This window comes from Oncorhynchus clarkii, chromosome 9 (genome assembly GCF_045791955.1).
Source record: "Oncorhynchus clarkii lewisi isolate Uvic-CL-2024 chromosome 9, UVic_Ocla_1.0, whole genome shotgun sequence".
NCBI classification, from domain to species: domain Eukaryota; kingdom Metazoa; phylum Chordata; class Actinopteri; order Salmoniformes; family Salmonidae; genus Oncorhynchus; species Oncorhynchus clarkii.
This window is the reverse complement of record NC_092155.1, coordinates 71,671,333-71,684,984: the sequence shown is the minus strand read 5'-3', so window position 1 is coordinate 71,684,984 and position 13,652 is coordinate 71,671,333. Positions and strand designations below refer to the sequence as shown.

The 13,652-nt window shown below is 47.1% G+C and overlaps 1 protein-coding gene across 1 annotated transcript in view; it reads right to left on the bottom strand.

Moving 5' to 3' along the window:
* The window catches only part of LOC139417389 (protein kinase C zeta type-like), a 133,781-nt gene that overhangs the window by 12,323 nt on the left and 107,806 nt on the right, over window positions 1-13,652 (bottom strand). Inside the window, exon 14 of the mRNA XM_071166660.1 lies at window positions 2,975-3,090. Within this exon, the coding sequence (XP_071022761.1) occupies window positions 2,975-3,090 (116 nt within the window). The remainder of the gene's footprint in view (window positions 1-2,974; window positions 3,091-13,652) is intronic.

The following is a 13,652-nucleotide window of genomic DNA, read 5'->3' as shown; positions in this document are numbered from 1 at the left end:
TCTGTCTGACTGACTGTTTTACTCTCCCCCTGTCTCCCTGTCTGACTGACTGTTTTACTCTCCCTCTGTCTCTCTGTCTGACTGTTTTACTCTCCCCCTGTCTCTCTGTCTGACTGACTGTTTTACTCTCCCCCTGTCTCCCTGTCTGACTGACTGTTTCATTCTCCCTCTGTCTCTCTGTCTGACTGACTGTTTTACTCTCCCCCTGTCTCTCTGTCTGACTGACTGTTTTACTCTCCCCTCCACCTCTTTCTCTGTTTCTCTACCCCTCCCTCCCTCCCTCCCTCCCTCCCTCCCTCCCTCCCTCCCTCCCTCCCTCCCTCCCTCCCTCTCTCAGCTCCTTCTCAGGAAGCAAGGGTTTTTTCTGCAGCAAAGTAAATTGCCAATGAGAAGGGTTTACCCGTTTTCTTCCTCTCCCTCCCTCCCTCCCACTCTCTCACTCACTTTTTTTTTTTTCATCTGCCAACCTATCACAGAGGAGGAGGGCTGCTTTACATCATGGGAGGTGCACCCCCGGTTGATCTGACTGCACCTCAGTAGACACACCTAGACACACTACTGTGTCAGAACGCCAGAGATACTGTGGGTTTCTATCCAGGGTAGATGGGTAGATAGACAATATGCCTTTTTAGGGCTCGAAACAGAGAAAGGCAGGTAAGATACAGAATTTGAAGATGAAACTGACATTTTTCTATGTAATTTTTTTTTTTAAACAGATACGGACTGATATGGATTGAGTTTCAAGTAGTTTGAAAACTGTATGTTCCTAGAAATTCCTTGAATTTGTGTTGTTCATCTGATCGCCAATACATCTATATAGAATGCTGAATGATTACAAACCAAACATTGAGCCTGAACATCACAATTAGACCATGATGGATCATTTAATGAAAACATTGACAAATGTCAGCCCAGTAATATCTATTGGCACCGCTTGCAAAGCCACATGGGATAGTTTGGAATAGTTCTCCTGCAGAGAAAAGCCTGGCTTGTTTGTCATACTCTGGCTACAGAGCCCCTCCGTAGAATGGCAGTCACCTCTGTTGCTATGCCAAATCTTTTTAGCCCATTCTATCAAAGTTAATCAAAAACAAGGATCCTGTCAAATCCCCCATGGACAAGATGTCTACATCGATCAAAACACAACCTACGACTGAAGTCATTGTTGGAAGGGCATTTTTGTTTATTTTTTCCTCGTTGAAGACAATTACTTTCAAAGACATCGAGAGTCGGAAACTTGGCACAGTACCACTCGTAAACGGACTGAAGATGAAAGGATTGGGTGTCCAAGTAGATCTTTGTTCAGTGGAGTCATCACACGTCTGATGTCTCTTCTCTACTCCCAAACTCTGTTGTGATTGTGTTTTTTACAATGAGGGCAGAGCCATAGAAACCGACATTGATCCATAGCAGCATTTCATTGTAACAATATCAAATGTTAACCCTTTTATGTTGCAGATTCTGAGCTGGTCAATGCTCTCTGAGATGGTCAATGCTCTCTGAGGTGGTCAATGTCCTCTGAGGTGGTGAATGCTCTCTGAGGTGGTCAATGCTCTCTGAGGTGGTCAATGATCTCTGAGGTGGTCAATGCTCTCTGAGGTGGTCAATGCTCTCTGAGGTGGTCAATGCCCTCTGAGGTGGCCAATGCTCTCTGAGGTGGTCAATGCTCTCTGAGGTGGTCAGTGCCCTCTGAAGTGGTCAATGTCCTCTGAGGTGGTCAATGCTCTCTGAGGTGGTCAATGCTCTCTGAGGTGGTCAGTGCCCTCTGAAGTGGTCAATGTCCTCTGAGGTGGCCAATGCTCTCTGAGGTGGTCAATGCTCTCTGAGGTGGTCAATGATCTCTGAGGTGGTCAATGCTCTCTGAGGTGGTCAATGCTCTCTGAGGTGGTCAATGCTCTCTGAGGTGGTCAATGCCCTCTGAGGTGGCCAATGCTCTCTGAGGTGGTCAATGATCTCTGAGGTGGTGAATGCTCTCTGAGGTGGTCAATGCTCTCTGAGGTGGTCAATGCTCTCTGAGGTGGTCAATGCCCTCTGAGGTGGTCAATGCTCTCTGAGGTGGTCAATGCCCTCTGAAGTGGTCAATGTCCTCTGAGGTGGTCAATGCTCTCTGAGGTGGTCAATGCTCTCTGAGGTGGTCAATGCTCTCTGAGGTGGTCAATGCTCTCTGAGGTGGTCAATGTCCTCTGAGGTGGTCAATGCTCTCTGAGGTGGTCAATGCTCTCTGAGGTGGTCAATGCTCTCTGAGGTGGTGAATGCTCTCTGAGGTGTTCAATGCTCTCTGAGGTGTTCAATGTCCTCTGGTTGTTGAAGATCTTCACTACTACTATTATAGTCTAAGTTAGCTATTGAACCACAAAGGGGCAGTTAAAGAACCGCATGTGACTCCAAAGCCACACTTTGCAGACCCCTGAATAGACCCTGTCCAGAAACAACCCCTATTGCCTACCCCCTAGACACTTGTGGAGATCTGAGATGATCTGATAGGATTAAGCAATACAGTGATAGCTCAACCTTTCTCTCTGATAGGCTATAGGGGGAATTTTCAGCATATTGTTTAAAACGAATCATCTCTACTAGGGAGTCAAGGCCAGGGATTGATTCTGGACAAGCACACATTGTCATCCTCTAATCTCTTGTGGTACAAAAGGAAACAGACTGGAATGGACTGGTCTTGTGCCCCCTACTGGCCAACCAACACATTTCCCAGAGTTCAACCGGGTTTCCCTGTCTGTAGCTCCCCTATCCACTAACCATCTGTTACTAAGCTGTTATAACACTAGTTATAACACTAGCAGTTTGTACAGTAAGCTAAAACATTAGTGCTCTGACGTTTAATATATGGACAAGGTTACACAGCTAGTTGGATGGCTTGTTGAATCTCATCTATAGGCCTATGACACTTCAATAAATATCAAGTGTTGATCAAACATTTGTTCGTATGTCAGGCTAGTCGTGTCTGTTTGGAAGGACTTACTCGTCGTCCGGCGTCAGCTGCACTGGTTCGTTGGTGAACTGGGTGTCAAAGTTCTCTAGGCCGTAGTCGTCTGTGATCTGGGGCTTGAAAGGCGGGGCCATCTGTTTCTTCTCCAGCTGCACAAGGAGACAAGCACAACAACACTGTCATTAGCGCACAAAGTAGCAAAACATTTTTCAACGGAAGACTAAAACATGGGACAAGGTCAGGTAGTCCCCTCCTCCATGTTTCATAGCTCTGTATGTCTGTCTACTGGCTATGTTGAATATACGTTTGCCGGCAGGAAAAACATTTCAACGGTCATCATCATAATCAACCACATATGAATGAGTTTTTCTCCAGAAAGTGGTTGACCTGTGTAACAAGATGCCACCCGTCTCACCTTGTTTGAGGAAGACAACACAGAGAAAAGCAGGGGAGGGACAATATGACAGGTGAAGGAAGGTTGAGACAGATTTCCAAAACCATTTTTTTGTAAATATATAATTTCTTGTATTTTCCTTATGAGAACACGGATATTGTGAGACTAAAATGGATTGATGTGTATTTTCTTTTTTGTTCTCCACAAAGCTCACACTTTGCTTTTCAATGATAGTTTTCTTAGTGCGTGTGAGCACATGCACGTGTGCATTTCTTTGTTCTTGATTTCCCTGCTGGCTCTCAGGCAACTGCTATGGATCATTACTGCTATTGGTTCAAAGCACTTGTGGGCAGAGCTTCAAACAGCATAGAACACCTCTCTTTCTCTCTCTCCCTCCCCCCTCTCCCACGGTCCTCCCCTCCCTTCTATCTCTCTGATGTACGCTGGCTGGCTGGCTGGCTGACTGGCTGGCAGTCTGCAGGAGCCCTGTGAGGTATTAATGAAGCGTGTAGAAGTCAGAGGGCCGGGCCTCGGCTCTGATCTCTCCTACTCAGAGAGGAAGTGGCCCTGGGGCCTCGGCTCTGATCTCTCCTACTCAGAGAGGAAGTGGCCCTGGGGCCTCGGCTCTGATCTCTCCTACTCAGAGAGAAAGTGCCCTCGGGCCTTGGCTCTCTCTCCTACTCAGAGAGGAAGTGGGCCTGGGGACTTGGCTCTCTCTCCTACTCAGAGAGGAAGTGGCCCTGGGGACTTGGCTCTGATCTGTCCTACTCAGAGAGGAAATGGCCCTGGGGCCTTGGCTCTGCTTTCTCCTACTCAGAGAGGAAGTGGCCCAGGGCCTTGGCTCTGCTTTCTCCTACTCAGAGAGGAAGTGGCCCAGTTCCTTGACATGTGGAGCAGCACTGTCTGACATGGCCTGTGTGTGCGTGTGTGTGTGTGCGTGTGCGTGTGTGTGTGCGCGTGTGTGTGTGTGTGTGTGTGTGTGTGTGTGTGTGTGTGTGTGTGTGTGTGTGTGTGTGTGTGTGTGTGTGTGTGTGTGTGTGTGTGTGTGTGTGTGTGTGTGTGTGTGTGTGTTTTCTCGAGTATGCGACTAGTCTGTGGATATGCCACAGCTTCATTAATCTCGCCCCTATTCACTGATTACAGGTCAGATGTAGTGCAGGTCAGCATGTGCAACTTAACAATGTTTTACCCCACCACCATGTCCAGTCCTCAACTATTAAAAGAGACAGAGAGAGAGACAGAGAGAGAGAGAGAGAGAGATGGAGAGAGAGACGGGGAGAGAGAGAGAGAGAGAGAGAGAGAGAGAGAGAGAGAGAGAGAGAGAGAGAGACAGACAGAGAGAGAGACAGAGAGAGAGAGAGAGAGACGGAGAGAGAGACGGGGAGAGAGAGAGAGATGGAGAGAAAGAGAGAGAGAGACGGAGAGAGAGAGAGAGAGAGAGACGGAGGGAGAGAGACGGAGAGAGAGAGAGAGAGATTATTTTTTTGAGTTTTAAATAATCTTTATTGGGTCTGAGGGCCCACCACACAATAAATACTCATAAAAAACCACAGTTACACATCAATTAAAAACACAACTCCAATTCCTCCTCCACAGTAACTAAACACAACAGCCTCTGAATGCCCCATATACTCAAAAACAGATCAATATTGTTGACAAGTTTATAATAGGCAAACTCAACCCTCGCTGCCAACATTCCCTCCAGCATTCCCACCACATCCACAGACCCCTGTCCCCGAATACTGTTCTTTCGGGTCTTCCATATCGCTAATTTTGCTGCCCCTAACACAAAATTAAGCAACACAACTACACCCTTTTGACTGAACCTGTACTTTGGCCCAAATATATACAGTTGGGAAGAGAACCTCTCCCAACGTTGAGAACCAATCAGTGATCAGTTCAATCATCCCGACCAACCTGGGACACAGTAAAAACAGATGTGTCAGAGATTCAGACTCAGCACAGAATGGACACCCCTCCCCAACAGTAGGGTCCAGGTGTACCAGATGCATGTTGGTGGCTATACAGTAGCTTCATGTATTATCCTCCATTGGAGGTCAGCTGTCCTCTTATCAATAGGCAGTTTATATAATGATCGCCAACAGCCTTTTGGAGAGGCACCTGGACCAAGCACTCCCGACCACCTCGTCGATTTTACCCCTTCCAGGGAAGAGGCATGGGACACCTTTACACATATTCTGTACATGGCCTTCTTTCCCACCTCCTTGAACTCCCCCAGCTCCGGGGTATCGAAGGAAAGCAGCATCGCCACATCCTCCTCGAATGCCCTCGCCGCAGCACTAACAATCAGTGCAGGGAACACATAATCCAGACCCTCCTTCCACCGATCAGAATTGGAAGTGTCAGTCACATACTGCAAATTAAGCACTGGCAAGGAGTCGCAGACCTCAGCGACGACCTTCCTCAGTAGGCGAGATGATCGGATCCCCGCTCTTTCTCCCAGCTCCTCCAACGATCTGCTCCTGCTCCGCATCAGATGACCCAGCTCTGTACACCCCACGCCTAACAGGCATGAACGTAGGCTGGCTGAAGCCAGAACACGGGACTGGATGGCAGTGTTGTGAAAAAGAGGCTCTTCAAAAAGCCACATCCCTGGTGGCGTGCTGGCCTTACGGGACTTGACAAGGACTCTCCAAGCCTGCATAACAGACTCATAAAATGGAGTCAGGCCAGTCAAATCACCCCCATCCAGCTTTAAGAGGAAAAGGTGCTTGTCTAAGCCCAAACAGCCCGCTCTCCTCATCAATATGTAGGCTGTTGTCGACCCAGCTAGAACCGTCACTGTACAACAGTCTCTGACCAGAAGAAATTGACAAGTGTCTTCTCAAGCTCTTGTATCAGACCCTTTGGTGGCTGCAAAATCATTAGTCTGTGCCACAGGGTAGAGGCAGCAAGATTATTAGCTACCAGGACCCTTCCCCTATAAGACAGCTGGGGCAGCACCCATTTTCACCTTGACAGTCTGGCACACACTTTCTCTGCTACACCCTCCCAGTTATTTTTCTGAAAGACGTCGGAGCCTAGAAAAACCCCCAAAGTCTTCATCCCATCTCTGCCCCACTGAAGCCCCCCTGGTAACCGTGGAGCGGACCCCGTCTGAAGCCCCCCTGGTAATCGTGGAGCGGACCCCGTCTTAAGCCCCCCTGGTAACCGTGGAACGGACCCCATCTGAAGCCCCCCTGGTAACCGTGGAGTGGACCCCGTCTGAAGCCCCCCTGGTAACCGTGGAACGGACCCCATCTGAAGCACCCCTGGTAACCGTGGAGTGGACCCCGTCTGAAGCCCCCTTGGTAACCGTGGAGTGGACTTGGAGTCTTTATTTAATTATTTATTTTTTTATTTCACCTTTATTTAACCAGGTAGGCAAGTTGAGAACAAGTTCTCATTTACAACTGCGACCTGGCCAAGATAAAGCAAAGCAATTGGACACATATAACAAAACAGAGTTACACATGGAGTAAAACAAACATACAGTCAATAATACAGTATAAACAAGTCTATATACGATGTGAGCAAATGAGGTGAGATAAGGGAGGTAAAGGCAAAAAGGCCATGGTGGCAAAGTAAATACAATATAGCAAGTAAAACACTGGAATGGTAGATTTGCAATGGGAGAATGTGCAAAGTAGAAATAAAAAATAATGGGGTGCAAAGGAGGAAAATAAATAAATAAATAATATACAGTAGGGAAAGAGGTAGTTGTTTGGGCTAAATTATAGGTGGGCTATGTACAGGTGCAGTAATCTGCGAGCTGCTCTGACAGTTGGTGCTTAAAGCTAGTGAGGGAGATAAGTGTTTCCAGTTTCAGAGATTTTTGTAGTTCGTTCCAGTCATTGGCAGCAGAGAACTGGAAGGAGAGGCGGCCAAAGAAATAATTGGTTTTGGGGGTGACTAGAGAGAGATACCTGCTGGAGCGTGTGCTACAGGTGGGAGATGCAATGGTGACCAGCGAGCTGAGATAAAGGGGGACTTTACCTAGCAGGGTCTTGTAGATGACATGGAGCCAGTGGGTTTGGCGACGAGTATGAAGCGAGGGCCAGCCAACGAGAGCGTACAGGTCGCAATGGTGGGTAGTATATGGGGCTTTGGTGACAAAACGGATTGCACTGTGATAGACTGCATCCAATTTGTTGAGTAGGGTATTGGAGGCTATTTTGTAAATGACATCGCCAAAGTCGAGGATTGGTAGGATGGTCAGTTTTACAAGGGTATGTTTGGCAGCATGAGTGAAGGATGCTTTGTTGCGAAATAGGAAGCCAATTCTAGATTTAACTTTGGATTGGAGATGTTTGATATGGCTCTGGAAGGAGAGTTTACAGTCTAACCAGACACCTAAGTATTTGTAGTTGTCCACGTATTCTAAGTCAGAGCCGTCCAGAGTAGTAATGTTGGACAGGCGGGTAGGTACAGGTAGCGATCGGTTGAAGAGCATGCATTTAGTTTTACTTGTATTTAAGAGCAATTGGAGGCCACGGAAGGAGAGTTGTATGGCATTGAAGCTTGCCTGGAGGGTTGTTAACACAGTGTCCAAAGAAGGGCCAGAAGTATACAGAATGGTGTCGTCTGCGTAGAGGTGGATCAGAGACTCACCAGCAGCAAGAACGACCTCATTGATGTATACAGAGAAGAGAGTCGGTCCATCTGAAGACCCCCTGGTAACCGTGGAGCGGACCCCATCTGAAGCCCCCCTGGTAACCTTGGAGCGGACCCCATCTGAAGCCCCCCTGGTAACCGTGGAGCAGACCCAGTCTGAAGCCCCCCTGGTGACCGTGGAGCGGACCCCGTCTGAAGCCCCCCTGGTAACCGTGGAGCGGACCCCGTCTGAAGCCCCCCTGGTAACCGTGGAGCGGAACCCGTCTGAAGCCCCCCTGGTAACCATGGAGCGGACCCTATCTGAAGCCCCCTGGTAACCGTGGATCGGACCCCGCCTGAAGCCCCCCTGGTAACCGTGGAACGGACCCCGTTTGAAGCCGACCTGCCCACAGCGCTTCACTCGTTCCCCAATTGACTCTAGCTGAGGAGGCCCCCTCAAACACCTTTAAAGCGTTTGAGAGAACCTTAACATCCTCACCCCCTGTAATAAAAACTATCACGTCATCTGCATACGCAGACAGTGCTATCGTGGGACCCTTCATTACACCTGGCACAGAGAAACCAGTAAGCTTCGCTCTTAAAAAACAAAGCATTGGTTCAATCGCCAGACTATATAACTGCCCTGAAATTGGGCATCCCTGCCTGAAGCCCCTTTGGACAGGGATGGGGCAACTCAAACCACCACCCACCTTCACCATACACGAGGCCCCAGCATACAGTAAATTCATCCAAGACAAAAAAACATCCCCAAACCCAAAGGCTTTCATTGTTTTAAAAAACTACTAGTGGTCCACACGATCAAAAGCCTTCTCCTGATCCAAAGAAAGTAAACCCACATTTACATCAGACAGTTTACAAATGTCTAAAACATCTCTCATCAGAAACAAGTTGTCAACAATAGAGCGATCAGGTACACAGTAGGACTGGTCCTTGTGGATCAACAATCCCAGATTCTCTTTCAACCTGTTTGAGAGACATTTAAAAACAATTTTGTATTCAGCGCACAGCAAAGCAACAGGTCTCCAATTTTTTATGAGAGCCAATCCCCCCTTTTTTGGCAACAGTGAAAGCACCGCACGTTGACAGGATACAGGAAGAGAACCATCATGAAAAGATTCACACAGCACTTCATAAAAATCCTCCCCAATAGACCCCCAAAAGTGCTTAACAGGGGCTTGGCCTGTTGAGAGCTGTGGACAGCTCTTGCAGTGTAATGTTAGAGTCCAATGCGACTCTCTGCTCAGGTCCCAATTGAGGAAGACCGTGTAACAACTGTTCAGTACACAGAGAGTCACAATCCTCCGCCTTATAGAGGGCAGAGTAGAAATCTACGGCATGTTGACGCATTTCAATGTCATCCGTGGTCACCTTCCCATCAGGGAGACGAAGGCAGACCATCTGTTTACGTTGAAATGTCGACTGTCCTAGGTTTTTTTTTAAGCGCTAGGAGCATCCATATCCTTGAGGGAAGCGAAGCGAGACCTAATCAAGGCACCCTTCACTCTTTTGTGCAGAAACGACCTCAGTTCATGTCTCTTGTCCTGTAAGTTCATGACTAGTCCAGGGTCGTTCTGAGTGAGCAGCTTCAATTCAATAGAGTTGATGTACTGTTCAAGGGCCTTGATCGTCTCTTTAACTTCAATTTGAGACAGAGCAGTATACTGTTGACAAAATACTCGTATTTGGGCCTTTCCAACCTCCCACCATTGTCTCAAGGACTCAAAATTCCCTTTTGTAACACTCCATTTTTCCCAAAACAACAAAAACCTGCCACAAAACATGACATCATGTAACAATTTAACATTAAAATACCAGTAAGGTGATGACCTTCGTGGACAGGACAAGTGAATATCAACAGTAACAATATGATGATCAGAGAAACCCACAGGAGTAATGGCACAGTTTCCAACCCTACTACAGTATTGCTCAGATACATACAACCTGTCTAACCTTGCTGCACTGACATGACCTTCATGAACTTTTAGCCATGTGTACTGCCTAACTTTTGCATTCCTTACTCTCCACACATCAGAAAGCTCAAACTCAGTTAATAGGCCAGACAGGCAAGTGGCTGACCGCAGGTGTGGTTCTTCAGCGGTGCGATCAACAGTAAAATCCACTGTACAGTTCCAGTCCCTCCCTAAAACCATACACCCCTCTTGGTCCCACTGTCTTAAGGTTTCCTTTATTTGATCAAATACAGCAATACGCTCTGTACCCTCATTAGGAGCATAAACATTAAAAACAAATAAAAAAACATAACATCCACCTTGACCAATAAAACCCGACCCTTGACAATCTCTGTTGTAGATACCACAGTCACCCCTAAGCCTGAGGAAAACAAGATTGCCACCCCAGCACTGAAATTAGTACTATGACATGAGTACATGCTGCCCCTCCCACCACATACCCTAGTCAACCTAATTTTCCTCATCGCTATGTGTCTCCTGTAGGAAAACTACATTAAGCCTTTTCTGTTTTATTACTTCTAATACCCAAGCCCTCTTATTCCTGTCCCTTCCCCCATTAATATTGAGAGAACCTACCCTTAGTACCTCCATATAGAAAAGAGGGGAAAAAAGCAGAAGAAAAAAGACACCCTATGAAGCATGATCATCATCATATTTTTTTTTTCTTCTCTTAACCTGACCATGTTTCCCACCACCTTTTGCTGCTGCAACAGCAGTAATACATTTCCTCAAGCGAAACCACTTCTTCTCACTCAATTGGTCTAACCCCACCGTCTTCTGTAACATCACAGCTGACCTCACAAACTCAACATCAAAATAATCTGCCAATTTGACAGATTTCCTAAAAGTCTGATCCAGAAACTAATTTACCTCCTCTAGATCATAAACTGAGTCCTCACCAGCAGCTGTCATATCCTTCTCCTGATCCTCAGCTGAGACCACAGACAACTGACTCCCCTCTAACACATCCCATTCAACACTCCCCACTTGCACCTCATCACTCGTACCAGGCATCTCCTCCATTACCTAGGAGACTAGCCCTACCTGAACATCATTACTCATAGTGGGCATCTCCTCCACTAACTGGGAGCCTAGCTTCACATGAACCCCAGCACTCGTAGTGGGCATCTCCTCCACTCCCTGGGAGCCTAGCTCCACCCTCCTGTACCCCGTTACTCATAGTGGGCATCTCCTCCACTACCTGGGAGCCTAGCTCCACATGAACCCCCTCCTTTAACCCAGCACTCATACTGGGCACCTGCTCACCAGTCTGAGGAACTGGCTCTTCAGATACATCCTTACCTTCTACAACAATACTTTTCTGGAGCATAACATTTCCCTCCAAAATACAAGTTGCAACTCTGTGCCCTCAACACGGATAACTTGTTCCTCAGCAACAGGTGCTTTTGGCTGCTCTACCGCTGTCGGTCCACCTCTCCCTACATCAGTGGGCCCAGCCGTTACGAGGACCACCTGCGCCCCTCCCTCGGCCTTCTCCCTTTTCGGGCAAGCATGTCGCTTATGACCAACATCCCCACACTCAAAACACCGTTGACTACCCGTACTAGCATAAGCCATATACATTCTATTGTCATACTTGATTTTAAACGATAACTCTCAAGTCTGCTCCGGTGAGTCCAAAAACATAAACACCTGTCGCCGAAATGACATAACCTGTTTCAACGCCGGGTGTTTGCAACCCAACGGGACAACCTTAATTGAACTGGCGAACTTCCCAAAGCGCAATAACTCGCACTCCAATAGCTCATTAAGAATAAACGGCGGTACATTTGAAATCGTTACCCTTGTTGACGGAGGATAAAGCGGCGTAACTTGAATAAACATTCCTTTAAGAATTACACCATGCTCAACCATACGATCAACCAGACACTCTTCTTTAAGAAGTACACCATGCTCAACCATCTGATCTACAATACACTCTTTTTTAAGAAGTACACCATGCTCAACCATACGATCTACAAGACACTCTTCTTTAAGAAGTACACCATGCTCAGCCATACGATCAACAAGACCCTCTTCTTTAAGAAGTACACCATGCTCAACCATACGATCAACAAGACACTCTTCTTTAAGAAGTACACCATGCTCAACCATCCTATCTACAAGACACTCTTCTTTAAGAAGTACACCATGCTCAACCATACGATCTACAAGACACTCTTCTTTAAGAAGTACACCATGCTCAACCATACGATCAACAAGACACTCTTCTTTAAGAAATACCACCACCTCTTTATTCATCCGAGAGACGGAGAGAGAGAAAGAGAGAGATGGAGAGAGAAAGAGAGAGACAAATAGAGAGTGTGCATGTGTGTTATACAGAGGCAGGGAGGACTCCAGAGGGACAAGGAGATGATGATGTGGTTCATCGCCACGGCAGCCAGGATGATGGTGGAAACGCAGATGCTGATGTGGCAGGACTAATTAGTAATCAACAGCATGGGGCAAAGGGGGCTTTAAAACAGCGGGCACTGAACTGTAAGACCAGAGATGGGTAGTGGGTAGGTATAGCATTTCTATCTTTATGTCTGCATTCTGAACCACTCTCTGGTGCTACACTCTAGAACAGTCTGCATTCTGAACCACTCTCTCTGGTACTACACTCTAGAACAGTCTGCATTCTGAACCACTCTCTGGTGCTACACTCTAGAACAGTCTGCATTCTGAACCACTCTCTCTGGTACTACACTCTAGAACAGTCTGCATTCTGAACCACTCTCTGGTGCTACACTCTAGAACAGTCTGCATTCTGAACCACTCTCTCTGGTACTACACTCTAGAACAGTCTGCATTCTGAACCACTCTCTGGTACTACACTCTAGAACAGTCTGCATTCTGAACCACTCTCTGGTGCTACACTCTAGAACAGTCTGCATTCTGAACCACTCTCTCTGGTACTACACTCTAGAACAGTCTGCATTCTGAACCACTCTCTGGTGCTACACTCTAGAACAGTCTGCATTCTGAACCACTCTCTCTGGTACTACACTCTAGAACAGTCTGCATTCTGAACCACTCTCTGGTGCTACACTCTAGAACAGTCTGCATTCTGAACCACTCTCTCTGGTACTACACTCTAGAACAGTCTGCATTCTGAACCACTCTCTGGTGCTACACTCTAGAACAGTCTGCATTCTGAACCACTCTCTCTGGTACTACACTCTAGAACAGTCTGCATTCTGAACCACTCTCTGGTACTACACTCTAGAACAGTCTGCATTCTGAACCACTCTCTGGTGCTACACTCTAGAACAGTCTGCATTCTGAACCACTCTCTCTGGTACTACACTCTAGAACAGTCTGCATTCTGAACCACTCTCTGGTGCTACACTCTAGAACAGTCTGCATTCTGAACCACTCTCTCTGGTACTACACTCTAGAACAGTCTGCATTCTGAACCACTCTCTGGTACTACACTCTAGAACAGTCTGCATTCTGAACCACTCTCTGGTGCTACACTCTAGAACAGTCTGCATTCTGAACCACTCTCTCTGGTACTACACTCTAGAACAGTCTGCATTCTGAACCACTCTCTGGTACTACACTCTAGAACATTCTGCATTCTGAACCACTCTCTGGTACTACACTCTATAACAGTCTGCATTCTGAACCACTCTCTGGTACTACACTTTAGAACAATCTGCATTCTGAACCAATCTCTGGTACTACACTCTAGAACAGTCTGCATTCTGAACCACTCTCTGGTACTACA